The sequence below is a fragment of the Chlorella variabilis genome, assembly GCF_000147415.1.
Source record: "Chlorella variabilis unplaced genomic scaffold CHLNCscaffold_7, whole genome shotgun sequence".
Taxonomy (NCBI): domain Eukaryota; kingdom Viridiplantae; phylum Chlorophyta; class Trebouxiophyceae; order Chlorellales; family Chlorellaceae; genus Chlorella; species Chlorella variabilis.
In genome coordinates, this window is record NW_005435081.1 from 74,151 (window position 1) to 99,818 (window position 25,668).

General features: G+C 67.8%; 7 protein-coding genes across 7 annotated transcripts; 3 read left to right on the forward strand and 4 right to left on the reverse strand.

Annotated features, from left to right (window-relative positions):
* Positions 1 to 683: 683 nt before the first annotated feature.
* On the reverse strand, positions 684 to 2,642 carry CHLNCDRAFT_144079 (hypothetical protein; the record flags this gene model as incomplete). The annotated part of the gene is made up of 8 exons (XM_005848744.1): positions 684 to 887; positions 1,040 to 1,176; positions 1,357 to 1,420; positions 1,520 to 1,599; positions 1,773 to 1,897; positions 2,059 to 2,315; positions 2,435 to 2,479; positions 2,598 to 2,642. 8 exons carry the CDS (start codon positions 2,640 to 2,642, stop codon positions 684 to 686), a joined length of 957 nt encoding a protein of 318 aa, XP_005848806.1.
* Positions 2,643 to 3,269: 627 nt separating this feature from the next.
* CHLNCDRAFT_57462 (hypothetical protein) lies at positions 3,270 to 7,318 on the forward strand (the record flags this gene model as incomplete). Its single annotated transcript, XM_005848531.1, has 13 exons — positions 3,270 to 3,643; positions 3,745 to 3,971; positions 4,104 to 4,321; positions 4,546 to 4,674; positions 4,819 to 4,914; positions 5,058 to 5,129; positions 5,390 to 5,475; positions 5,828 to 5,960; positions 6,041 to 6,088; positions 6,198 to 6,302; positions 6,504 to 6,549; positions 6,679 to 6,713; positions 6,855 to 7,318. 13 exons carry the CDS (start codon positions 3,270 to 3,272, stop codon positions 6,939 to 6,941), a joined length of 1,656 nt encoding a protein of 551 aa, XP_005848593.1. The 3' UTR covers positions 6,942 to 7,318.
* Positions 7,319 to 7,379: 61 nt separating this feature from the next.
* On the reverse strand, positions 7,380 to 12,346 carry CHLNCDRAFT_144082 (hypothetical protein; the record flags this gene model as incomplete). The annotated part of the gene is made up of 17 exons (XM_005848745.1): positions 7,380 to 7,632; positions 7,791 to 7,903; positions 8,032 to 8,283; positions 8,458 to 8,520; positions 8,724 to 9,028; positions 9,204 to 9,399; positions 9,523 to 9,683; positions 9,832 to 9,892; positions 10,013 to 10,265; positions 10,471 to 10,578; positions 10,719 to 10,780; positions 10,937 to 10,999; positions 11,141 to 11,185; positions 11,386 to 11,527; positions 11,745 to 11,835; positions 11,984 to 12,094; positions 12,265 to 12,346. 17 exons carry the CDS (start codon positions 12,344 to 12,346, stop codon positions 7,380 to 7,382), a joined length of 2,361 nt encoding a protein of 786 aa, XP_005848807.1.
* A 217-nt stretch (positions 12,347 to 12,563) lies between these two features.
* Positions 12,564 to 17,286, forward strand: CHLNCDRAFT_57463 (expressed protein; the record flags this gene model as incomplete). Its single annotated transcript, XM_005848532.1, has 15 exons — positions 12,564 to 12,798; positions 12,958 to 13,088; positions 13,206 to 13,286; positions 13,434 to 13,578; positions 13,795 to 13,934; positions 14,188 to 14,297; positions 14,467 to 14,571; positions 14,772 to 14,829; positions 14,997 to 15,058; positions 15,267 to 15,366; positions 15,658 to 15,747; positions 16,035 to 16,190; positions 16,439 to 16,523; positions 16,820 to 17,018; positions 17,136 to 17,286. The coding sequence occupies exons 1-15, from the start codon at positions 12,681 to 12,683 to the stop codon at positions 17,284 to 17,286; spliced, it is 1,731 nt and encodes a 576-aa protein (XP_005848594.1). The 5' UTR covers positions 12,564 to 12,680.
* Positions 17,287 to 18,872: 1,586 nt separating this feature from the next.
* CHLNCDRAFT_144084 (hypothetical protein) lies at positions 18,873 to 20,456 on the reverse strand (the record flags this gene model as incomplete). The annotated part of the gene is made up of 3 exons (XM_005848746.1): positions 18,873 to 19,346; positions 19,677 to 19,796; positions 19,977 to 20,456. The coding sequence occupies 3 exons, from the start codon at positions 20,454 to 20,456 to the stop codon at positions 18,873 to 18,875; spliced, it is 1,074 nt and encodes a 357-aa protein (XP_005848808.1).
* A 589-nt stretch (positions 20,457 to 21,045) lies between these two features.
* On the reverse strand, positions 21,046 to 23,175 carry CHLNCDRAFT_144085 (hypothetical protein; the record flags this gene model as incomplete). The annotated part of the gene is made up of 8 exons (XM_005848747.1): positions 21,046 to 21,089; positions 21,472 to 21,684; positions 21,803 to 22,086; positions 22,265 to 22,434; positions 22,513 to 22,617; positions 22,713 to 22,794; positions 22,933 to 22,958; positions 23,080 to 23,175. The coding sequence occupies 8 exons, from the start codon at positions 23,173 to 23,175 to the stop codon at positions 21,046 to 21,048; spliced, it is 1,020 nt and encodes a 339-aa protein (XP_005848809.1).
* A 321-nt stretch (positions 23,176 to 23,496) lies between these two features.
* Positions 23,497 to 25,156, forward strand: CHLNCDRAFT_144086 (hypothetical protein; the record flags this gene model as incomplete). The annotated part of the gene is made up of 5 exons (XM_005848533.1): positions 23,497 to 23,508; positions 23,629 to 23,686; positions 23,814 to 24,044; positions 24,214 to 24,614; positions 24,923 to 25,156. The coding sequence occupies 5 exons, from the start codon at positions 23,497 to 23,499 to the stop codon at positions 25,154 to 25,156; spliced, it is 936 nt and encodes a 311-aa protein (XP_005848595.1).
* Between the last annotated feature and the right edge of the window lie 512 nt (positions 25,157 to 25,668).

Sequence of the window (25,668 nt, forward strand, 5' to 3'; positions counted from 1 at the left end):
TATGTTCTACCGGCAGCGCATTCGGCGTGCGCACTCTGGCCGATCGCCAGGTGTCAGAGTACACCAACCTCCCCGGCCTGGTGGGTGGCCTGCAGCTTCTGGGTAGCCAGTCGCAAGGGTCCACATCTGGCGCCCGCCCGCAACCAGGTGCCTGCAGCAGCACCAAGGCGCAGGTCGGAAGGTGGAGGTGTTGGCTGCATACCGCTGCTGAACGCAGCCGAACACAAATTACCACAATTGGCAGAGCCCGATTCGAGGCATTCAGGCTGCCACCCTCTGGGGCCACAGAACTGAGGACGGTGCAGCCCACCCACTGGCTGTCCCCCACTGGCAGCCTTCGCCCCAGCCAACTCCACTGGTCGACCACACACCGCATGGCACGGACTTCTGCCAGCCAAGGCACCTCGTTGCGCACCAGCAGGAGTCTGAACACTCTAGCAGGGTCTTGAGCAGGTCACAGGGCCTCGGCATGCTGCCAAATGACGAAGGGACCGTCCAAGGCTGCTGGGAAGGCTATGGACTGTACCACCAAACTATGTGGGCAAGACGAGAGAGTCTGTGTGGCAGCGCCAGCTAACGAGCAGCCTGCCCCTGTGCGGCAGCCGGGCAGCAATTGGAATTGCAGAGCATGTCGGGCAGCAGAGCAAAAGAAGGCTGAGCAAAAGAAAGTGTCCCTGCTGGCATCACCGCTGCGCGAGCGCCTGCTGCACCAGCTGCACTGCGTCTGCCGCGCATCCCCATGCTAGCGTGAGGCCGGCGCCTCCATGCCCATAGTTGTGCACAACCGGCAGGCTGCTCTTGCCGCTGCTACCGCCTGGTTGCTGCTGCTTGAGTGCCACCTGCTCCAGCTCCAACCGCACTGAGGGGCGCCCAGGACGCAGCCCCACCTGTCGGTGGGAGGGCAGCAGGCACCCTTGATGTTGGCTGGCGGCGCTCAGAGCTGCGAGCAGAGGGTGGTCCCTGCCTGCCTGATCCCCAAGCACTGCCTCCATCACAAACGCAGATTGATTAACCACTCCCAAGCTGCCAACCCACTCACCCACTCTGACACAAACTCCGCCGCCCGCAGGCTGGGCACCACTTGGTAGGCGCGCTCGAGAATGCCGCGGCGGTCCTCATCCCGGGGCGTCGTGTCGAAGTCGCCCTTCCCAAGCGTGCCACCCAGCACCACAGTGTCTGCCGGGCAGGGGCAGTACACGGCGGGGCAGTTGTGGGGCACAGGGCGGTGGCATGGGACCAGACCAAGGGGGGGTGTTCAGCAACTGCTGCTGGGCACCCCTAGCCTGTTGTGGCATGTGCAGCCCCGACACCGGCGGGCCCCTGCTCATTCCGCCTGACCCTCGCACGCTCACTGACCTGTGTTTGGGATGATGTAGCAATCCTTGTCCGTCCCCGTAGCACCATTCACATAGTGCCTGACCTGCAGCACAGACTAGAAGTTCGGAGCACGACAAGCCCGCACCAGCGAGGCCCAGCCCGGGCACCGTCCGGTGGCACAGCAGCGGAGGCGGCGGCGCACCCAGGGCGCCCTAACGCGGATGACGTGCCCTCTCACTGGATACATGCTATCGTCGCCAAACAGCTCCTTGGCGCCCAGCCCTGCAACTCGACAGCCGCCCACAGCCCAGTCGCCCAAAACAGGCGGACATCCCACCAGGTAGCGCAGCAGAGTGCGGTGCCTGCTGCCTGGGAAGCAGGTGCGCAAGGGCAGGGCGGCATGCCGCGGGAGCGATTGAGCAGGTGATCAAGGAAGAAAGCGCAGGGCCACGCACCGGAGCAGTTGACCACCACATCGAAGCCCGCCAGCTCGTCCAGCGACCCCACCCGCTGCGCCACCAGGTGGCCGCCCGCCGCCGCCAGCCGCTTGGTGAGCCATGCCAGGTACAGCCGGCCCTCGCTGCGGGCAGCCACATGCGCATATGCCCCAGTGCACAGCCAATCAGCCACACCATGCAGGACGGGCAGGCAGGCGGGCAGCAGACCAGGTGGCGGCAAAGGTGGCAGCAGCCCCCTCCACGCTGCCTCCCCTCATCTGGCAGCCCCTCCACCCTGGCGCACGTGATGATTGTGGTGTAGAACCAGCCGTGGGTGTGGGTGCCCTCTGGATCATACGCTGCCCGCTCTCTGTCCGTGAGGTGGCGGAAGTGCGGCACGATGGCCGCCCACTCCGGGTCTGGCACCGGCTCCGGAAATAGCTGGTAGGCAGACGTCAGGATGGTGCCTGCCTGCGGCGCCTCCGGCGACTGGTACAGGGCCAGGTAATGGTCGAACGTGTCCTGGCCCCACCGGTTGACCAGGTCGGGCGGCGTGCCTCCCTGCGCACGATGGCAGAGGAGGTTGGCAGGGGGCCGAGGCGCGGGGCAACGAGTGTGAAAGGAAAACGTCGGCGCGGGCAGGGGCAGCAGCGCCCACCGAAGCTCGGCGACGGACTCACCAGCGTGTAGGGTTTCCACAGGCCGCCGGCGCCATGCGAGGTGGTCTGCAAAAGCCAGTCAGCGTCAGAGTAACCAGATGTGTGTATACGATGTAATACGATGTGTGTATAATACGACGGCGACTGCAAACAGCCTGGTGGCGGGCGGCGGAAGTCAGCGCACCTCATCAAACTTCTCTGCCACAATGGTGACTTCCGCCTCGGGCATGGCCTCTCGGATGCGCAGCGCAGCGCAGCCGTCAGGCCGATCACGCCAGCCCCCAGCACGCAGATGTTGCCAGCAGAGGCAGAGGGTCCTCCGCCTCTGACGGCAGCAGCGGCGGCGGGAGCGGCGGAGCTGGCGCGTGGCGCTTGTCGTCGCCTGGATGGCGCATCGGCGGTGCGCTGGCTGCAAGGGGCTGCCCCCAGGCGCACTGTGGGCGCCGGCAGGTAGGGCCCAAGGCCCAGGCAGGGCCCAATGCTCAGCATGCAGCTATTCAGAGATTGGGGAGGATACACAGACAGCGCTAAACATGCTCCACCGGTGGGATCCTTCGGTTTTAGCTGTCATGTTTGGTCGGCTGACACGTGGCGGCCATTCCGAAGAAACAGCCGTACAATCGTCTAGCGTCCCTGCAGCAGACCCAAATCTGACTCAAGAGCACCACTGATCATCGTTACAATAGCCCTTGACCCTCGGCGCTGAACCTCTGGCGAGCCTCGAACCCTTGCTCCCACCAGCCTTTTCTGTCACCAGCAAATGGACAGCCACTGCCAGGCCAGTTGGCTACAGTCAGTGGCTCCATGCCGGCGCCGACTGGCGGTTTCAGCATCGACGGCGCCGCCCCGACCGGCTATGAGCGGGCGGCGCTCCAAGCAGCGTGCCCTGGTGGGCTCGCTGCTGGAGCAGGCGCGGCGCGAGGTGTGGAGCGGCTGGCTGTCCGATCTGGTCCTGCCGCTAGTGTCGGAAGACGCCGGCTCGCAGGCGCCGCCGCCGCCTACCCAGCCGCCTCGCGAGCTTGCTGATGCCGACAGCGAGTTTGCTGAGGTGGACGGCGTGAGCCTGCACTTCAAGCAGTGCTGGCCGTCAACAGGCGAAGGGCCTGCATCTGGCGCCAGCAGCGCAGCCCAGCAGCAGCGCCCCGCGGTGCTGCTCATCCACGGCTTCAACGGCAGCGTGTTCAACTGGAGAGATACCATGCAGGCGGTGGCGGATGAGACGGGGTGCAGGTCAGGCATCAGTTGCGACAGCTCACGGCCGCCTCATTGCCTGCTGCTTTGCTTTTCATTGGTCTAACGAGTTGCCAGACGACCCTTCATTTTTGATGCAGAGTCATTGCCTTCGACCGGCCGCCCTTTGGGCTGGCTGATCGGCCGCTGAGCTGGGGACAGCCAGGGCAGCCGCTGCAGTACAACCCATACCCCCCGGCTGGCAGCGCCCGGCTGGCTGCGGGCCTGCTGGATGCGCTGGGGGTGCAGTCGGTGGTGGCTGTTGGCCACTCGGCCGGTGCGCTGGTGGGCATGGAACTGACACAGCTGCAGCCGCGGCGCGTCGCCGGTGCGTTCTGCCAAGCTCCATCCCCTAGCACCCCTATCGCTTCCCTGCTGCTGCCGCTGCTGGTGTTGCCTCTGGGCATGGCAGCAGCAGCTGCTGGCTGTCATTATACCCCTGCTATCATGGCTTTTGCAGGCCTAGGCTTTGTGGCGCCAGCGCTGCCCACCACCCCAGAAAACAGCTTCACGCGGCGGGCCAACCTGGGGCAGCAGCTGCGCTTCCTGCTGACGCGGGGACTGCTGGCAGATGACACTCTGGGGCTCCGGTACGTGCGGCGGCAGATTCTGCGCAGGCGCGACGAGGTGGCGGCCGGCAAGATGGGCCTGCATGCAGACGAGTCGGAGGTGCCGCAGGTGGGCAGCGCCGGGGTGGTGCCCGGTGCTGGCGGGCAGCTGCCACCTCTTCAGCTGCCCGCTCTTCCGCTGCCCTCTCACCTTGCAGCCCCGACAGCCCGTCTCCCAACCCCTGGCTGCTTGCTGCCCCTGCCTTGCTGCTGACTTCCCTTATCTGGATGCCTGCGGGCCCCACGACCAAAGCAAAACCGCCCCCCACACACACTTGCTCCTCTCCCGTGCAGGACGTGATCGAGGGCTACCTGAAGCCGCTGCAGGCAATGGATTGGGACCGTGGAGCGCTGCTCAACCTGAGGGCCTTTTCCATCCCGCCTGCCTACGACTACGCCTCGCTGGCGCAGCCTGTGCTGCTAGTGCAGGCAAGCGGGCTGCTGTCAGCAGCACTGACTGGGGTGCAGGGGGAGGACAACCAGTCGCGCTGCTAAGTGGAGGCGGGCAGGGGGCTCCTGGGATTTTGCCTCGCCCCTTGCCATACACCGGCCCCTTTGTTAATGCAGGGCAGCAACGATGGCGCGCTGAGCCAGAATGCCCGGGTGCTGTCCAAGCTGCTGGAGCAGCGGCCGCACGGCAGCATGCAGTTTGTTGAGCTGCAGGTTTGTGTGTTTGGGTTGTTGTTGGTGGTGGCGGGGGAGTAACGCCTGGAGTTTACTCGTTGCACTCCAGGCAGGGCAGGCGGGTTGGTGCAGGACGGTCCACCCGCTTTCTGACTGCCGCCTGGGTGCCTGCGGCGGTGCAGGGCGTGGGGCATGTGCCGATGGACGAGTGCCCGCAGCAGCTCAACCGCCTGCTGGTCGACTTTGTGCGGCAGGTGGCGGCTGAATAGGCCCTGGAGGGCCTGCTTTGTCGATGCAGGTGGTTGACATGATCGATGGCGATTTGTAAAGTACGTATGTAACTTGCGCGCCGGCGGCAGGTGCTGGGCGGTGGCGGCGGCAGCAGCCGGGGCCGAGGGTCGCCGACCTCCCCCTCCACATCATTGAACGAGAATGTGGCTTCCTCCTCGCCACTTTAGCGGCTTTGTGTGGAGATCCCAGGACTGCCCCCTGTTTTTCCGTGCTGACGTGCGAGGCCCCCTGCGACGCGGGTAGGTCGGGATGGGGCGACCAAAAGCCCAAAACTTGTCGCGAGCCCAAACCGTTTCGAGACACGGGAAGGTGAGAGGAGTGGGTTGCCATGCCTGGTGCATGGCGATCAAGCCAGGGCCGTTGCAAGAGGCTGCGACAGCCCAAACATAGCCCAGGAGGCCACTGATGGTCCACTGGGCGGAGGGGGGCTGGCGGGAAGGGCTGGCCAGGACGCGCTGCAACAGCACGGGACGCTGCCGCCGCCGCTGGTGTCTGGCAGGCTTTCGAGTTCACCGTGTCTGGCGGGCTAGGAGCTAACTGTCAGCAAACATCCCTGCCCTTGCACGCCCCCCTGCCGACCTTCGGGGGTCACTTGCATGGCGGGGTCGCACTTTTGTTCTCACACTCTCCACCTCTGCCCTCCGCCCGTTGCCCACCCCAGGCCCGCCATGGTTCGCGCCCTCCTGCTGCTCGCCGCCGTCCTGGCGGTCGCGGGCGCTGCCCATGCCTACGAAATCTACGACTGCGATCCGGATTTTACCTACAACACCTCGTCCTACCCCGTCCTGCCAAACGTGAGCCATGCTGCAGCCAGGTCAGCCTTGTTCCTTCTTCCCGCCTGCCGTACCCCTCACTTCTGGCCCTCTCCCTGCAGGGCGATTTCAAGGAGGTTTCCAAGAAGGGAAACTGGATCAACATTGCGGTGCGCTCCTCGACCTGCCCTGCTTGTATCCCCACCCCACCCCAGCGTCACCGGTGGGCCCGCACAAACCCCCACCCTCCCACACCCCCCACACCCCTGCCACCCGCAGTTTGACAATGCTGTGAAGGCAGCCACCTGGCGCCTGAAGCAGAAGCACATCATCCCATCAGGCTGCAAGGTCTGGACCACACGCAAGCGCTACGGCTGCTACGACGTGAGTGTGGCAGGGACGGGTTTGGTGGGTGACCGGGCGATGCTGACCATCACTATCGTGTGCGGGCTGTGTCTAGCAGTGTCAGGGGCTCGACCTGGTTTGGAGCGCTGTCTTTTGCTGAAGATGGGCGGATGAACCGTGAAAAGCAGCGCATGTGAGATGCAAACAGGCGCGCTGACCCTGCTCCCCTTATGGCTGCAGAGCGTGAAGCCGGGAACCAAGGGCAAGCAGCTGGCGGGCCTGTATGGTGAGCGAGGGTCCCAGCTTGCAAGCAGCACCCTGCGATGCCAGCAAACTCGCCCCCAGCTGGGACTGCATCTCCACAGAATCTGCTCCACACTGCCTTTGCTGCTGTGCCCTTCCCTCCTCTGTGTAGTGTTCAAGTACCGCATCAAGTATGCCTGCCCCAAGGTATGTGCCTGCTGCTCGCCCCAGCGCCATCTGCACACCGCCAGCAGACTTCAAAAGCACCCGCTCGACATGGTCCCGCCGCTGAGCCCCCTGACCCGCCTGCCTCCCCGTCCCCCTGGCTTGCTCCATTTGTTGCTGCAGACCGTCAGGAACTACAGTATTCTGCAGAACATCTACACCCGCCGCGACGGCTCCTTCTGGAGCCCCACCCATGGCTTCTACTGGTGAGCGGCGAGCCGGGCCGGTTTGCCACGCGTGCGGGCGATGCTGACGGCGCGTCCAGCTGCCGCCCGGTTGTTGGTGAGTCGGAACAGAAAACGCGACCCAGGGCATTGATCTTTTCAATTCTTAACGCGTACTCTTGAACCGAGCCCTTTCCCCGTTCTCTGGAGGGCCTGCTTGCACCCCCGGCAGGCTGCTGCAGCGCCATTGCGCCGCCGTGCCTGCCCACACCACTCTCTCTTTTGCCGATCGATTTTCAGATGCTTTTGAACTGCAAAGTGCCATCTGACAGCTGCATCGTCGTCCCGTTGATGTGACGCGCTATGCAGCTGCATGTTTTGCACAGATCTCCTGCTTAAACATTGTAAGCACAACGAACAGACTTTGCTGGTATCGAGTGGTTGAGTGGCAGAAAATCGCAGTGTCTGCCGCAGGGCACTTGGGCTACCTTCGTCTCAGCAGCCGCAGCATGGCCGGCCCCACGTGCCTGACCGCGTCCCCCACCACGTCTGCTGCCGCTGCCGTGGCGTCATATCCGCTGCCCCCGGAGCCGCCAAGATTGCCCAGAAGCATGCGCGCTTGCTGCCCCAGCATTGGGTCGATGCTCCCGTCGCCAGCGGCCCCGCCGTGGGAGTGCTGCAGGCGCAGACAGGTCTCCTCCAAATCCTCCAGGTGCTCGGCCTGGCGGTGCGAGGTCCTGCAGGGCGCAGGCGGGAGCAGCAGAGCAAAAAGTTGCTTGTTTTTTATTGTTGCGAGGACCAGCAGACCAGGCGGGTCTCCAAAAGGCAGCCACCAGTGGCCCGCGTCTGGCAGACAGGCCCAGCCCCACGCAGCCCAGCCCCAGGGCGGCCGCACCTGGCCAGGATGAGGAAGATGACTGCGTGGAGGGCGAGGGCGTAGAAGAAGATGGCGGAGCGAGCCAGGCTGTTGCCGCTGATCAGGTTGCCCACCGCATACATGGCCTTGTCCTGCGGGCGGGGTCGGCGCATGTGTGTGTGTGCGTGTGTGTGTGTGCGCGCGGGCGCATGTGGGTGTGGGGTGGCAGGGGTGTGGGCCCAGGAGGCTGGCCCAGGGAGCAGAGCGCGAGCTGGGCAACAGGCTGGCGGGACCGGGCGCCGCGGCTGTGCCGCGCGGCGGCAGCAAGACGGCCGCAGCGGCTGCGACGCGCCTGGATGGGCAGCTGCTTGCGCCGCGCCTCCCGCTCTTTGGCCTTGAAGTCGGCAAAGGGGTTGATGGACTGCTCGTACTGCTGCATGTACTTGCCCACGACAGCCCCCGCCTCCAGGTCAGACGCCGGTCCGGCCGCCCCCGCCGCGTTGCGCCGGCCGCCGCCGCCGGACTGGTAGCCCTGCGAGCAGCACAGGCGGCACGGGGGCACGCAGAGAGGGGGTGTCAGAAGCGGGCCGCTGCAATCTTGGATCGAGGGGCTCATTTGACAGCCTGCGTCGCAAGTGGTGTTGCAGGTAGGCAGCCTTTGAGCCAGCACCAAGCAAGCAACTATCCCCCGCATGCTTGCCTGCACAAACTTGAGCCGCTCTGCCAGCGCCAGGTTGTCGGCACGCATCGCCTCCGCATCTGCCCGCACCTGCAATGAGCAGCAGGCACAGCATACGTCCCTGGAGACGGGAGGTCGCCTGCCTGGCAGGACGCCAGCACGGCACGTGTGCTACCCAACAGACCGGAAGCGGCAGAAGCGGCAGCAGCGGCGCACATGTTCAGTCGCTGACAGCATGCACCCGCGCCGCTGCCCTGCTGGCTCCTGCGCCAGCGACACAGCGGGCACCCCACCTTCTTGAGCTCCTGGCCCAAGGTTGCCAGGTGGGACTCCAGCTCCTGCGCCCTCGCCCTGAACCTGTCCCGCTGGCTGCACAGCACTGCCACCATCGTCTGCTCGCCGCCGCCCTCCGCGCCGCCGCCGCCGTCCGCCGACCCCGCCTCTCCCGCGCCAGCCGCCGCTCCGCCAGCTGCCCCTGCAGCGCCTCCCGCGCTGTCTGCAGCCAGCAAGTCTTCCTCCAGCCGGGCCACCAGCTCCTTCTGCTGCGCCAGCTCAGCCTCCAGCTCAGCGGCACGGCCCGCCGCCGACTCGGCCTCGCCTGCACGCAGCAGGACAACCAGGCACGAGGCGTGAGCGAGGCTAGCGGTGAGGCAAGCGTGCCAGCGCACACTCTGTTCTTCGTTTCTTCTCCCGCCGCAGGCAGCATGCGTTCAAGCTGGCACCCTGCGCCATTATCCGCGTCTACATGCCAGCCAATAAAAGAGCCAGCCCACCCTTTGCCTCTGCCAGCTCCAGCCTCAGGGTGGTCAGCTTGTGCTCCAGGTGGCGGCTCTTGGACACGAGGGCGGCCTCCAGCGCGCCGCGCCCGCCCAGCGCAGGCGCCGGGCCTGCCGCGCCGCCGCCGCCGCCCCTGTCTGCGCCATCCTCCTCGTCTGCAGCATACCCGCTGACTGCTTGCAGGATGCGCATCTGCAGGCAGCGGCAAGTAGACAGCCTCTTCACCAAAACGAGCTCACTCCCACCGCACCCTGCCTGGTGCCGGGCTGGGCTCGCAAAACAAGAAACAATGTGTGTGAAACAGCAGGTGGGCACGCCACGCGCGTGCTGCCCCTGCCTTGCCTGCTGCCGCAGCTCCTCCAGCTGCTGCTGCGTGGGCCTGCTGCCGAGCTCCTGCTCCAGAGCCGCCGCGTGCGCCTCCTGGGCAGCCAGGCTGCTGCGTAGGCCCTCGCAGCGGCCGGTCCAGGTGGCCGCCTCTGCGACAAGCAGCACAGCAGCAGCCACGGCAAGCGATGGTCGTCACGGCCCGGACGTGCAACCCTGCCGCATGCTGTAGGCTGCCCGCTCTGCCGATCGCCGCCGTGGCTCCCGCCATCTGGCCGCTCCTGGCAAGCGCCCGCTCACCTGCCTCCAGCTGCTGCCGCAGCGCCGACACTTCAGACTGCAGCCGCGTGGCCAGCTCGCGCTGCACGGCAGCACACAACCCATGCAACCGTTGCATTCAATCGGCTGCCATCAAATGTTTCGTCCGCCAAGCGGGCAGCACCAGCAGCGACAGCCGAGCCGGGCGAGGCCCTCCCCGCACCTGCGCATAGAGCTCCTGCCTCAGGCTCTCCTCTGCCGCCTTGCCGCTGCTACCTGCGCCGCCCTCCCCGCCCTCTGCGCCGGGAAGCGCAGCGGCCTGCTGCTGCTGCTGCTGCTGCTGCAGGCGGGCCAGGAGCGCCGCCTTCTCCTGCTCCAGAGTGGCCAGCCGCTGCTGGCTGCGGTCCATCTCCTCGCTCGCCAGCTCCAGCTCACTCTGAAGCCCCGCAGCCTCCTGCTCGCTCTTGCTCTGCATGCTGCAGGCATGGGCAGGGAAGCACGGGCGGCAGGCAGGGTGACCCAGCGACCAAGCAATCGGCAACCAAGAGCGGCAGCTCAAGGGAGAACGGACGTTGGGATCGAGCGGCGAGTGGCGCAGCCAAGTGGTGCTGGGCGCCCCAAAACAACTGCAAACAAACACAACCGCAAACGATTGCGAGGGCAGCGCACCACGGCACCGACCTGAACAGCTGGTTCTGCGAGGCCTGGTGCACGCGGCGCAGCAGCTCCAGGTTGGCCTGCGCCTGCGCCAGCTCATCCGACAGCCGCCCCTCCCGCTCCTGCATCTCCCTGCACACAGCACCGGCCGCGGCGGCAACCAGCGCTCGTGGGGCTGGCCCAGCGCACAGCAGGCAGGCAGGCAGGCGGGCAGGCAGGCAGGCAGACATGGTACTGAGTGGCAGGCAGCCAGCAGCCACAGCGGCACCCACGCGACCAGCCGCTCCTGCATCTCCGCCTCGGCGCTCTTCTGCTGCTCCGCCAGCTGGCGGTCCTGCAGGGCGCGGCAGCCGGGCAGCAGGCACGGCGCCACCAGCAGGAGTTGGCAGCTGCCTGGCGCGTGAACAAGGCAGGCAGGCAGCCCCGGCCTACCAAGGCGACCAACCCCGGCGCTGCTGCAACCCAGCACACGCCCTCCCAGCAGCGGCACCTTCTCCTCCAGCTGCGCCTCCAGCTCCCGCGCCCGCTCCTCCAGCCTGCGGATGGTGAACCCCTGCACACGCCGGAGCAGAGGCCGCCATGCTGCACATGATCGCACGCCCCCACAACGTATGCACGGCAGCACAATCCGTGCCGACGATGGCTCCAAGGTATGCCGCAGCGTGCCCCGTTCACCACCACCACCACAGCCCACCTGGTTCTTCAGCTCCGTGCTTTCCTGCTTGTACTCTGCCAGCTCCTGCAGGCGCACACGCACACACGTTCTGCTGCTGCTCTTGCATTGCGCCAGGAGATGGGCGCCGGGCTGGCTGTGCTTGCGTGTTGATGGCAGGGCAGCAGCATGATGAGCAAGGCCGCCGCGCCGCAGCGCGCTCCCACACCCTGGGGAGGCTCCAAGCCCCACCCTGCGGGCAACCGACGCAGCAGCTCGCGGTTCACCTGCGCCATCTTGGTGGCCTCGGCCTCCAGGTGGGTGGCCCGCGACGCCAGCTCCAGCCCCGCCGACAGCGCAGGGGCGGGGTCTGGGGCCTCGTACAGGCGCTGGTACAGGTCCAGGAAGGCGCCCTCCGCCGCCTTGGACCTGCACGGGTGAGAGGAGGAGGCGGCGGCGGGACGAGGTGCCAGGTCAGCGGCGGGCACAGCACCGGCCGCGTCCTGCCGCGGCGGCATGCCGGACGCGGGCCTTGCACCGGCGCGAGATGGATGCGGCCTGCCTGCCTGCCTGCCTGCCTCCCCGCAGCAGCCGCCCTTGTCCACAACCGGCATCCCAGCGCTTTGTGCCTGCTGCTGCCGCCGACCTGGAGGTCAGGCGGTCAACTTCCTCCTGGTACGCCTTGAGCAGCGGCGCCACCTCCTTGGACACCTCCTGAGCCGCGTGCCGCCGGAAGTCTGCGGGTAAGGCAAGCGGGGAAGCTCGTGCCACGCGACGACAGGAAACGCAAACGGGCGCGCATCCATCCAGCCGCAGGTGCAGGTAGGGGCTGTCGTGCGGTGGTCGGTGTACCGTTCTTGCTGCTGGCCCCGCCGACCGACCCACCCTTGGTGCGCTCTGCTAGCACCCGCCGGCTCTTGACGGACGCCTCCTGCGCGTTGGCTACCGCCAGGCCCTGCTCATCCAGCTTGCTGCGCAGCCCCTCCAGGTCAAACTCTGCAGGCGAGGGCGAAGCGGCGGGCGTCGGCGCCGAGGCTCCCGCCGCAGGTGGCGGCACGGCTGCCCTGCTGCGGCGCCGATGTCAAGTTGCTGCATGGATCGTGCGATGCAAGGAGGGCAACAGGCTGCGCCAGCAGCAGCAGCTGGAGTTTGGTTCGACCACCCACCCTTCCAATATTGCTGCACCACTGTAGGCAGCACATCGCCCGCCCCCGCCAGATCGTGCACGGATCCCTTCTTGCGCTCCATGCTGCTCGAGACGCGCGGCGATCACAACGAGGAGAGAAGTGGCATAGTTTGGCCTGCCCGCTGGCTTGCAGGAGCCCCCTCTTCGATTTAATCGAATGCTAGGCGTCGCTTTTGAGCTTGAGACCAGGGACCCGGTCTCTGTTGGCGCCACGGGTGCACCACGAAAGAGGCAGGATAGTAGCAAGCATCGCCAAACACCATCGATCTAGCCTATACCAGAGCGGACGCCGGCTGGCAGACACTGCGGCGGCATCTCGTGCATGGCCTGCAGCTGATCACTGCTCCAAAACACAATCCCGCACTCCCTATTTGCCACAGCACGGCACCTAGGCCAATGGCAGAGGCGGATGGCGCCACCACCGTGCCGGAGCTCCTAGTTCTGGCCGGCAACCGAGCGCACCTGGAGCGGGAGCGGGCGCTGGGCCGGATTGAGCAGCTGCTGGACGGTGCAGGTGCGCAGGAGGTGGCAATCGGGCTTGCCCGGCTGCAGCCGCCGCCCCACTGCCACCATCACCGCCACTGGCCAGGAGCGGCCGCTGCCCGTGGCACGTAGCGGCACGTCACGAGCTGCTGCCCCACTGCAACCCCCTCTGCGCAACCTCTACCCGCAGGCGGCGGCGGGCAGGACCCACAGGCGCTGCTTCTGGAGGTGTGCGACGGCGCGCGTCGGCTGGTGGCGTCGGATGAGTGGGAGCAACGGCTCGGCGGCCTGCGCCTGGCACGCGTCGTGCTGCAGCGCAAGGTGAGGCGGGGCCGTGGCTATCACGCGCCGCGTGCCCGACAAACGGGTGGCTCCCCCACGTGCAGCCACTGATGGTTTCTGAGCTTGTACTGAGCTCGTACTGCCTCTGCCCTGCAGGCCGAGCCCGCCTTTGCAGAGGACATGCTGGCCACCTGCCGGCTGCTGCTGGAGGACAGGGAAGTGAGGGTCCGCTGGGCGGTGAGTGGCCTCGTTGGGCTGGGCACAGAGGGCTGGTGGAGGTGCAGCATCTCGACCCAACCGCTCACAGCCTGGCGCATGCAGCTCCGCTGCCGGTTTAACCGTTCCTTTCTGCTCCGCTCCACCCGCCCGTCCCATGTTTCGCAGGTGGGCGAGCTGCTTCGCACGCTGTGCCAGCAGCTGGGCATCGCCGCCTGGGAGCAGGTGCAGGGCTGCATCCTGGAATCCATCCAGCGCAACTTCGAGCGCGACAGCACCGAGCCCTCGGGCCAGCTGCCGGATGTGGGGTCAGGTGCGCTGTGATGTGTGTGTGTATGCTGTGTTATGTCGGGGGCGGGGCCCACACATGCGTGCATGCCTGTTGCCTCGTCACTGCCTGCCGCTGCTCGGCCCGCCTGCCATCCATCGGCGTGTTCTGCCTCCCCGTCCGCTCGCATGCGTGGCTGCGGCTGATGTGTTCATGCGGCTGATGTGTTCATGCCTGCCCGCCCGCCTCCCTGCCCTGCAGAGGTGGAGGACAGCAGCGAGAGCAGTACCGGTGACTTCCTTTCCAGCCTGCTGCAGCAGAGCTACCGTGTGGAGCCGCCCGGCAGGGGGGAGATGCGGCACGGCACCGAGGGCTGGAAGTGCCTGGAGACGTCCTTCAGGGTGCGGCGCGCGCTGCGCAGCCTGTGCTGTGCGCAGCTTGCGGGCCTCGAGTTTGGAGCTCCGCCAGCTGCGCAGCAGTGCATGCAACAAACGTGTCCAGGGCAGGAGTCGGGAGGCGTTGCGGAGCAGCGGGGCCCGGGGCCGCCCTCCCCTTAGCTGCCTGTGGCTGCTGCACCTGGGCCTCCCTTGTGCCCCGTGCAACTGCCTCCAGCCGCCGGCTCCTGCCCAGCCATCTGTTGCGTGCACCCTGCAGGCGCTGCAGCACGTGATGGAGGGGTGCGGCGAGGCGTTCCGCCCCTACCTGGACGACTCGCTGCGCCAGCTCGTCTACCGAGCGCTGGCACACCCCAACCGCTTCATCCGGTGCGTGCGCGCGCGTGCACGGTGCATGGGCTGGAGGGTGTTAGGATCCAAGAAGCCGCTGCTAGCTAGCTGCAGGCCGGCCCGCAGGCCCGTGCCCCGCCGTCCCTGCTCACCTGCCTGCCTGCCTCCTGGTGCTCCCGCCCCCTGCCCTGCCTCCGCTGCCATGCAGCGAGGCCTGCCACTTCATCATGGGTAGCGTGTGCAAGCTGCTGGAGGGGTCGCAGCTGGAGGCGCTGGCGCCGGAGATCGCGGAGAAGCTGGGCCTGGGGCTGAGGTGGGTGATGGCGCAGGCCCGGCCTTGCACACACGCACACACAGCTGGGCGCTGCAAGGCTTTGTGCGCAGTCCGCAGTGCCGCTCTTCGACAGTCCTGCCCCTGAGCAGCCCCTCCGCTCGCCTGCCTGGTATGCCGGCGGGGCTGCTGCCTCTCCCTCCTTGCTCACACCTTGGCCTCGCCGCCGCCGCCCCCTGCAGCGACAACTGGAGCCAAGTGCGGTTTGCGTCCTCCACAGCCACCCGCACATTCATGCTGGTGAGCGCCTAGGCTGCTGCTGCTGCTGCAGACAGTCGAGGGAGCCCTGCATGGCTTTTGCCTGAGGACTAGGAGGCCGATGCCTACCTCCCGTTGCTGTTTGTTGCTGTTCTCTCTGCACCCACCTGCTGCTAAACCCCCTGCCCCTGCCCCGCCCACACCCGCAGTGTGCGGCGCCCTACCGCGAGCGACTCTTCCCGCAGCTGCTGCCCCACATGTGCCTCAACAGGTGCGGCCGGCGCCTGCTTTGCCGGCCCCGCACCCGCTGCTGCCGGTGGGGCAGGCATGCCCAGCCTTCTTGCCGCCAGCTGCGTGCACGCCCGCGTGGCCGGCCTCGGGCGCCTGCATCGGCACCTGGTGGCGCCGCCTGCCTGTTCGATCTGCGAGCACATGTGCGGTGCCAACCTGTGGTACCATATGGCGGTACTGTACTGCAGGTACTACGTGGCAGAGGGGGTGCGGCTGTACTCCCAGGAGACCTGGCGCATGGTCATGGGCGACAGCGGGCGGGAGCAGGTGGCCAAGTGCGCGCCGCAGGTGGGCGCAGGGTGCTGCGGTGTGGCTCCTCCCCGTCTCCCCTTCCTCGTGCCACCTGTTCTGCACTTTGTGCATGTACCCCCCCCCCCCCCCTATGCTCCCTGGTCTGCACTTTGTTCATGTCCCCCACTGCGCTCGCCGTCCCTCGCCATGGGGGCCAGACCCTCGCATTCGCGCACGCTCCAGCAGCATGCTCCAGCAGCACCGCACCGACCTGCACACACATGCCGCACCTGCTCATGCTCCCTGCCTGCACCCGCACACATGCCTGCTCATGCTCCCTGCCGGCAGGTGGTGGCCTACTACATCGAACAGAGCAAGGCCAACAACCACGCTGTGCGCGAGGCGGCCTGCGCCTGCATCGCGGAGCTGATGTGCAAGGTGGGCGGCTTGGGAGGGTGCTTGCGGAGAGTGTTGTGTATGCATGGGAAGAAAGTTGTGCATGCATGCCGGGGAACGGCGGGGCAGGGGCGGGCACACGCTGCCGACCCCAGGAACGACCGCCAGCACCTGCGGCTTCTTCCGCACAGCCTGCCTGCTGCGCGTCGTGCCCGCTGGGCTACGCTGGCTGCCGTGCTGTGGCCAGGGACCAGCCCCCACGGTCGCCCTGGCCACCCCCCGGCGCCGTCACTGCCACTGCCGCAACCGCCGCCGCCGCCGCGTTGCAGGTGGACCGGCAGGCGGTGTCGCCCTTTGTGCCGCGCCTGCTGCGCGCGCTGCTCATGTGCTTCAAGGACGCCAGCTGGCCGGTGCGCGACGCGGCCTGCCTGGCCTGCGGCCGCTGCGTCACCGCCTTCCCTGAAGAGTCGAGAGAAGTGCTGGAGGTGCGCCTGGCTGGCTGGTGGGGCTGGCCGGCTGGCTGTCTGTCTGGCTGGCTGGCTGGCTGGCTGGCCAGAGGGCCGGAGGGCCGAGCGGCCGACATGTGTGTTCTGCCTGCAAAACGCTTGGCGGCGCCGTCGGCCTTTGCTCCCGCCTCGCCCCGCTCCTGGCCCGCCAGCTGAGCCCCGCCGCCGCCGCCGCCGCCGCCGCCGCCCCTCGCCGCCGCCGCTTGGCGCCGCCGCTCTGTGCGCAGGAGCTCTACTCCCTTTGGTTTGCCCACCTGTGGGACAACATCTATTCAGTTAGGGAGGACAGCGCGGTGGCGCTGGGCAACGCAGGTGCGCTTACGGCTCCTTTGGCACCGGCAGATTCTGTGGTGCATCATGCTTCCCGCTGATTTTGCGGATGCGCGGGCGTGGGCGCCTGCTTGAGCGCGCGCGTGGAGGCGCGTCTGGAGCGGCCCCACGCTCCCTGCCCTCCTCCCCAAGCCGGCGTGAAAGGCCCCTCGCCTGCCCCGTGCCTCACCCCGCTGCACCTGCTGCTGCTGCTGCTGCCGCTGCCGCCGCCGCTGCCGCTCCGCGCCCCACCCTGCCGTCCCTGGCTCCCGCCTGCCGCGCCTGCCGCCTGCCCGCAGTGCGTGCGTACGGCGAGGAGGCCGTGGCTCGTATCGTGGAGCGGGTGCGGGGCATGGTGTTGGAGGCCAGGGACCAGCCCGCAGACAGCCAGCAGTACGGATCGCTGCAGAACACCACCCTGTTTGGCGTGGCGGCGCAGGTGCGGCGCTGGCAGTGGCTGTGGCTGCGGCGGTGGCAGTGGCGCCGGCGGTGCTGGTGGTGTGTGTGTGTGTGTTCGTGTGTGTGTGTGCGCTAGTGGCTCCCCCACCCATCCCTGCAACCCGCTCCTCCCCCGCTCCTCCCTTCCCACCCCGCGCCCGTGCTCCCCCTGCGCAGCGCGCCCGCGCCAACGACCCCAGCCTGCACACCGACAAGACGATGTTCAGCTGCGGCAGCCTGGCGCCCAAGCTGCAGCGCGGCGGCGGCTGCGTGGACCACGGCTTTGCCCGGTGGGTTGGGGGACGCTTCCTGCTGGCGCCTCCCCTGATCCGCCGCCTGCTCGCCGGCTTGCTCTTCTCCAGAGCAGAAGAAACTTTTGGGCCAGTCGGGCACGTGGCTGGCAGCAGGCGGCAGGCCGCTCAGCAGCAAATGCTCACCGCTGCCACGCCCCCCCGCACGCCTGCTGCAGGCAGAAGGAGCCGTGGGAGGCGTCTGACGGCGCGGTGTACATGCTGCGAGAGCTGTCGGGCGCGCCCCGCCTGCCTGCCTGCCTGCCTGCCTGCCTGCCTGCCTGCCTGCTGCCACCACGCCTGCCGCCGCCCTGCGAGCTGCCGATGCCTGCTTTTCAGCCAGTGCAGCCTGCGGGCCGCAGGGCTTCCCCCTTCCCCCTGCCACGACGGCCTCTCCCCTCCCATGCCCTGACGCCGCTCTCCCCGCACCTCGTGCGCGTGCAGCCGTGACGCCGGCCGCCGTGCCCGAGTTCCTGCCGGCGCTGGTGGAGCTGGCGCGCATGCAGCACTTTGCCCACGCCGCCAACCTGCACGAGACCGTTTGGAAGCAGCTGCCCGCGATCGCGGAGAACGTCGGCAAGAAGGTGGGGTCGAGCGGGAGGAGCAGGGCTTGCTGGGCGAGGTGCCGCCTGCCTCCACACCCGCTTGGTGCCCTCGTTCTACCTACCTACTCGTCTGCTGGCATGACCTGCTCTCTGCCACTGGGCCCGCCCCCTGCGCACCCCTTGCAACTCTCTCTTCGTCCTCTCCTCCTGTACCGTTAGGTCTTCAAGCCATACCTGGACGACTTCCTGGGCCCGCTCTTCCGCTCCCTGACCTGCGGCCACCGCCTGTGCGAGGCGGCGGCGGGGCGCTGCATCGGCGCGCTGCGCGACCTCGTCGGTCAGTCTCTGCTGCCCCTCCCGCGCCTCTCTAGCGATGCCCCGCCTCGCCACCACGCCTGCTGTCGCTGCCCTGCCGCCGTGCCCTCGGCCGCCTGCTGACCTGCCACCCCGTGCCCTTTCCGGGCATGCCCACCCGCTCTTGCGGCGCAGGTCCCGGCATCTTTGCAGGCCGCCTGTCGGACGAGCAGCGGCGGCTGCTGGAGAGCAGCCCCGACGTGCCGCCGCCTGCGGGGCGGTTTGCGGTGCCGGGCAGCCAGGTCACGCCACATTCGGTGCTGACAGGGCGGCCGTGAGCTGCCGGGCGGCAACACCCCATGCAGCCTGTGCTGGCGCCCCCTTTCAACGACTTTTTGCATGCCTATGCTCTTGTCTCGTATGCTCTCCTCTGTTCCTGCCCCGCCGCGCCCCGCAAGCTCTCAGCCAAGCATCGCTCCCTGTGGGCCTGCTGCCTTGCTGGACCACCCTTCTCATGCTCGCATGATCCTCCTCTGAATGCCAGTTTTTTGTGTGTAACCGTATTGGGTACCATCCGCCCCCCTGACATGCCGCGCATCCCAGCACCACCCCCGGCTGGCTCCCTCCAGCCCCTCAAGGGCAAGCTTGTCCTGCCGCGGCCGGGAGCCATGCATTACATTCGCAGGCCGAACAACATTCCATGCCCCAAGCAGCAGACCGTGGCGGCGGCGGCGCTGGCGCTGCCCATGCCGCAGCACACACGCCGCAGCACGCCGCAGCCGCGGTCACAAGGCGATGACGGCCTTGAACTCCGACTCAAACAGGTCCTCCGCCGTGTCTGCATACATCTGCCGCGCCGCCGCTACCAGCTGCTCTATGTTCTCCAGCGAGTCGTGCAGGTCGTCGGGGGTGGTCTTCTCGAACGAAACCTCCTCCTCCCCGCTGCCAAAGTCGCGCACCAGGCGCGCCCGCGCCTCTGCCGACACCCCCACAAACTCCAGCACCCTGTCCGCCATCTGGCCCACCCCGCGCTCCAGCACATCCTCGTAGGCGGAGAAGAGGGTGGGGTACCGCGCGGCGCCGTACCGGCAGATCTCCAGGTGCCCCTGCGTCGTCTCCAGCCGCGCCTTGAGCGAGGCGCGGAAGGCCGGCACCGCCATGGTCCAGTTGGTGGGGATGGTGCAGTTGTAGCCGGGCACATGGCTGAACGTCTTGCACTTGGCCGCCAGCGCCAGCGCGCGGTGCTCGGAGATGACGGCCTGCGGGGGCGGCCCCGCGGGCAGCAGCAGGCAGGTGCAGGGGTCGGCGCGGGCGTACCGCTTGCAGCCCGGCCGCCTGCATCCACCCTTGCAGTTGACCACCAAAACCACCACCGCCTGCTGCATGCAAGCACGACCTCCTTTGCCGTGCTCTTCCACCCGCAGCTGCCGCAGTGCCGCGCCCCAGCTGCCATCCCGCCTCGCACCACCCCAGCTGCCATCTGCGTGCCACGGCCGCTGCTATGCTCGCCCCGGCTGTGGCCACATCATGTCCCGGCTCCCTTAGCTGCCGCCAAGCCACGCCCCAGCCGCCGCCGCACGGCGCCGCACCTTGACGTCGTTTCGGCGGTGGAGGCAGATGAGTTTGGGGGGCGGGTCCAGGGCTGCCAGCACCTTCCAGTGCGCGTTGGCGGCAAACGTGGGCGGGAACTTGGCCATGTGTGTGTTCACCTGCGCCAAGGGCACATGCGGTGGCAGTGCCCAAGTTGTCCCAGGCGCTTATGGCAGCCCCGCCGCATGCCGGCAGCAGGCGCGTGGGCGGCGCGCTTCGCACACGGGCCGGTACCACGCCGGCAGCGCCTGTGCCGCAAGCGGCGCTGCGCCTTGCAGGACCACACCGAGTGCACCCACCTTGAAGCCCACCCATTCCAACGCGCTGTAATCCTTCTCGGGCACCTTGCCCTTGTGCGGCTGGTTGCCCAGCCATTCCTCATACACCTTCTTGTAGCCGCCGCGCGAGAAGAAGTAGTCAACGCCCTTGCCCAGCTGCCACGCGTTCTCATGGTTGAACTTCTCGCCCACAAACAGAATTTTGGGGTGGCGGTTGAGGACGTCTGTCAGCAGGCTGCTGCCCGTGCGCCCAATCATCAGCATCACGACCGGCTGCGGCTTGCGGGGGCCGCCTGCCGCCGACGCGTTTGCCCCCGCCGCCGCTGCTGACCCCGCGCCCGGTGGTTGAGACACCGCCGGCTCCTGCCGCAGCACCTGTGAGCTATACGCCGTCGCACCACCGCGATGCTGGGACCACAAAATGACGGCCGTGCACAGCAGCGTGGTGCCCATGAGCAACTGAGTCGACTCCCAGCTCCTGGGGGAGCTCATGGCCACCATGGCGCCGGGCTATGCAGGAGACGATATAACGCCGTGCTATGCGCGCAATTCAATCCAGAGCTCGACTTTTGAATGTGGCCCGCTTCTGTACCGCGGCCGCCCTCGTCGCCGCCGACAACCAGTCCTGGGTGTGCGGGAGCACCCCCCTCAGCGGGCCACCATGCGATATGGGCCCACATGTGTGGTAACAATGGGCCATCCCTGGCAACCAAGCCAGGGCTACGCCCGCTCCAAACACTCGCCGCTGCCCCAGGCCGGTGCCGAGGCGGGACGTTCTCCCGGCGCATCACAATCTTGCTCATAGCTTACAGGTCCACCTGCCGTGACATTGAATTCAAACACATCGCAAGCAGATCTACCCTACAAATCACCCTGCATAGCCATCGCCCGCTCACCAGCTGACCACTCCAATCCAGCTCAAAATTCGAAGGCCGGCCATCTCCACCTGTGCTGCCCTCCTCCACTTAGCCTATTGGCTGCTGCTTCACCAGGGCCAGAGCTGCCAGCCTAGCCGCCTGTACCTGGGCTGCTGACCTGCTGGCACGCCCCTCCTGCTGCCTGCTCCCCGACCAAGCAGAGCTGGCACTGCTCACGGTCCTGCCAGCAGCCGCCTCGCCAGGAGGGCGGCCGCGGCTGCAGGCAGTCTGCTGCAGCAGCGAGCTGGATGGGCTGATGGTGAAAAATGCTGGCTGCTGTCCGCACTGCATCCTTCGGTCGCCAGCCTGGGATGCCTCAGTTGGCGGGGGGGGGGCGCCACCAGGCTTCCTGCCGCCTGCGGCTTGCCGGCTGGCGGCACCTGCCAGCCGCATGCGGCTGGCACCGCGCCTCCAGTTGAAGGCAGCGGCATGGCTGCTGACGCTGGCACCAGCTGGCATGGCATTGCTGGGCACAGGGGCAGGTCCAACCGCCGGAGCAGCCCGCACCACAGCCGCCGCTTCAGCGCTGTCACCGGCAGTGGCAGCAAGTGCGCCAGCTGCGGGGGTGGCTGGTGGGCTTCCGGCGGCAGCGGCGCCACCTGGCGTGCCGGCTGCAACCCCCGACAGATACACATCGAAAATGTCGCCGTAGCTGCCTGCAGGCCCCGGCGCCTGGCGCCTGCTGATGCCAGGCGCCTGCTGATCCGGCGCTTGGTGCCTGCTGTTGCCCAGCGCGTGCCGATCCTGGCCCCGCCCCTCCTCCTCTGCATCAACCCGGATGTCTGAGCCGCAGGCGCTCCTGGGCGTGGGCCCTGCGCACAGCAACCAGCCAAGCCGCAGCTGAGGTGTTGGGAGTCTGCTGCACTCCCCATCACGGGATCCAGCGGACGGGGGTAGGGCAATGTACCAGGAGGCATGCTCCGGGCTCACCAGCGCTGATGGCCCCACACAGCGCGTCGCCACCGTCGCCGCCGCCAGTGCTAGGCAGCATCCCTGCCGCCGCCTCAGCGCCTGCATCTGGCCCCTGTGCTGTCCCGGCACCCTGACCGCTCGCTGGCTGCGCCTGCGCCAGCCGCTGCACCCGATGCCTCCACACCGAAGCTGCGGTGACGGCGCCAGCATGCGAGCTGGCCGCGCGGCGCTCCGCGAGGGCCGCCACCTTCTCCCGCCACCCCTCTGTGCAGTTGATCACCCCGTCGAGCACCACCCGCCGCCTGAAGAGGCATGCGAGAAGCCAGGGCAGCGGTGGGAGGCAAGCGCTGGCGGGCTGGGGCGTGGCCAGCCAGCGACAGCCAGCTATCCACGTCCTCCTCTCATCAGCTTCACCCATTCAATCTCCGTATCTTTTCCTTGTAAGGGGCACCAGCACTTGCGCTTCCACCACACCACTACCTGAACGCCTTGGCGAGCAGGTGGAAGTCGCTCCAGTTGAGCGGCGCCTCCTGCTCCTCACCCCCCCCGCCGTCGCCTCGCCCCGATCCCCCCAGGTTGACCTCCTGCTGCAGCAGGCTGTGCAGATTCACCTCCCCTGGCCGCCGCTCAGCCATGGCGCCGTGCATCATCTGCAGGGCATGTGCACTCGGGGCATGCGGTGAACAGGCAGCATTGGTAGAAAGGTAGCAACGCGCACACGCATGCACGCCTGCCTGGGCAAAGTCGCTGAAGCGGAGGGACTGGGCGCCGGCGCCTGCCACGCTCTCCACCAGCCGCGTCACCTGGCGCAGGCTGGCTGGCTGGCCCAGCGCCTGCAGCAACGGGTTGGTGAGGGCCAGCTTGCAGCTCAGCTCGTTTGAGTGCCAGCATGGCGAAGGGGGCAAGGGGCGCACGCATGTCGACTCACTTTGAACACGGCCAGCAATTCTTCCGCCTCCAGCGTGCCATTGTTGTCTGCATCTATGATCGAGAAGCACTCCCGTGCAAACCTGTTGCAGCGGCACGGGGAGGGCGGGGGTGGACACAGGGTGGGTGACAGGCGGGGGAGCTTACAGGTGGCGCGCCATGTTAGGGCAAAGCGAGCTTGCTGGGTTGAGGTGAGAGACATGTCTGTGCCCATGGCTCACCTGATTGTGGACAGAGGTATGTGCACCTGCAGGCAAGAGTGACAGACTCGAACAGCCTTTTCACTTTGAAGGCCCAGCCCAGGCCATCAACACACAGTTGTGATGCAATGTTGCGCCGGCGCCGGCGCCCGCGGCCACAGCACGCACCGGCAGGTCCTTTCCCCTGGAGTTCAGCCAGGCCAACACGCTCTGCGCAGTGTCATGGGACAGGTGGCTCAGCAGTTTGTGCGCGTCTGCGGCCATCTGTGGTTGGGTGGTTGGCACCCGCCTTTCAGGCCGGCCCTGACCCTCCAGCTAATTGTAAGATTCAATGTAGGGGGCGTGACATTGCTAGATTGCTAATTGACTTGACTAACCTGCTGCGGTGCCAGATGGCTGCCTCGGGGCAAAGCAGCAGCAGGCACTTCAGGGGAAACGCGCATTGCGGCGCCTGCCAGCAGCGGTGCATTCCCTGCACTGCCCCGAATCGCTGTGGCAGGCCTGCAGTGCTTCCTGTGGCACAGTGCCCTCCACCTTGAGGGCCTTGAGGTCACCGGCCGGCATAAGCTAGCGTAGACCAGCAGCATGGCAGCCGGGGTGCTTGCGAGGCCACCGTGCGCTCCCGGCGTTTGCCGGCCGGCGCAGCAGCGCAGGCGCCCAGCACCCGCCGCCGTCCCCGCCGCCGCTTGGATAGGGTCGGCCGTGCGCCTGGCGCAGGCCGCACCGGCACCTGGCCGGTCCGCCAGCGGTCACGCCCACCTTGGCAAGCATCCAAGTGCGCCTCAGCCGCCACGGGTAGCGGCCGGCAGTCCAGCTTCTCTGTCTTGCCCATCGTCGTCCCTCTTGCCCCCACCTCCTTCTTCACCCCAGCCTCTCCTTCTGCCGCCGCGCCGCCGCTGCAGGCGCGGCCTGCCGAGCCGCAGCAGCTGACCGGCCCAGCGGCGGTGGGGAGCTGGCGGCGTACGAGCTGCAGGTCCTGGGGAGGCCGCCACAGGCGGGACCCGTGGATATTGCCATCCAGCCGGGGCCCAGCAACAGCCGCTGCATCTTCTCCGGTGTGGACATCGAGGCGCCCGCGCCCGCGGTCTACGCAGCGCTGACGTCGTACGAGGCCCTGGGCACCTTCATCCCAGGTGCGGGCGCAGGGCTCGCCCCAGGGGCCGCGACGCACCGCGCAGACCCGGTCGCCCTCTTCCAGCCGGCGCCTCCGCTCGCCTTTTGGCAGCGTGCCGCCCGCCTGCCTCGCCCGCCTCGCCCGCATGGCGCCACCCAGCAGCTGCCCCTGCCGCCGCCGGCTCGCAGGCCTGGCCGAGAACCGGTGCCTGGAGCGGTATGCAGACGGCTGCAAGCTGCTGCAGGTGGGGCAGCAGGACCTGGCGCTGGGGTTCAAGTTCTGCGCTCGGGTGTGCCTCCGCATCACCGAGTATCCGGCAGGCATGCCGGCCCGCCTGCTGGGCCGCAGCCCCGCCGGCGGCCCCGCCGGCGCCGGCAGCAGCGGCGAGGGCCTCGCCCGGCTGTGGTGGCCGTTTGGCGGCGCCGCCGCCGCGGCCGGCGCCGGCAGCGGCAGCGGCAGCGGCGGCGGCAGCGGCGGCGAGAGCGAGGGCCAGCTGTTTAGCGAGGCGCGCTTCCTGCGCCCGCGCTCGCCGCTGGGCTGCGCCACCCCCATGGACATCTCTTTTGAACTCGTGGAGGGAGACTTTGCGGTGAGACGGTGGCGCCGCCCTGTGGCATGCTGCCCCATGCTGAGCCGCCTGCATGCCTCGGGGACTGCTGGCATGCTGGGACTCGTTCTGGGGCATGCTGCCCCATGCCGAGCTGCCCAGGCTTGCATGCTTGTGGGCGACAGTTGACCCCAGGACCAGCAGCAGAGCCGGTGGCTGTCTGCGTGTGCGGCCCTCGGCAGCTGCGGACCCTGCCTGATGCGTCGCGGCTTGTGCTGCGGCGGCATTGCATGTGCGCCCCCTGCATGCAGCAGCCCAGCCCGCTCGCTGCCCCCTTGCCATGGCCGCAGGCGTTCAAGGGCATGTGGCGGGTACAGGGCGCCGGGTACGGCGCCTCCCGCCTCTCCTACACGCTCTTTGTGCGGCCGCAGCCCTGGCTGCTGGTGGGACTGATCGAGCAGCGGGTGCAGGACGAGATAGCGGCCAACCTGGCGGCGGTCAAGGCGCATGTGGAGGCGCAGATGGCGGCGGGCGCGCGGCCGCCGCCGCCCTCGCTGCCGCCGCCGCCAGCCGGCCTGCTGTGATGCGCCCCCGCCTCGCCCTGCCGCCGCCTTGATTCCGTGCTTGCCTAGACCCAGATTTGATGCCGTTCCCCTTGTTTGATTGCCTGCCTTGGGCAGCCCTCTGTTCTGCAAATTGGCTCTGGAAGTGGCACGGGAAGTGTTGCGGCTGCTGATGGCGCGGTTTGCGGTTTACATTGGTAGCGTGGTGAGCCATGCAACAGCAATGCGCTCACCACGCACGCAACCGCAGGGCAGCGCGCATGCAGCAGACTGTTTCGGCTGCGCAGGCGGCGGCCCCAATCCAACAATGCCAATGAAATGTGAAGGGCAACACGCAGGCCCGGCCCGGCACCGGCATGCCCTGGGCTGCATCGGCTGGCTGGGGCGAGCCCCCACAGCAGGCCGGCAGGCAGCAGGGGCCTGTGGCCGGCCCTGCAGCCCCCCGGCAAGCCAGGGTGTTGTCCGGGCGGAGGGAGAGAAAGGTCGAGGGCCACCGTCCGTCAAGAGGAAGGGAACGGGGCAGGGAGTCGGGG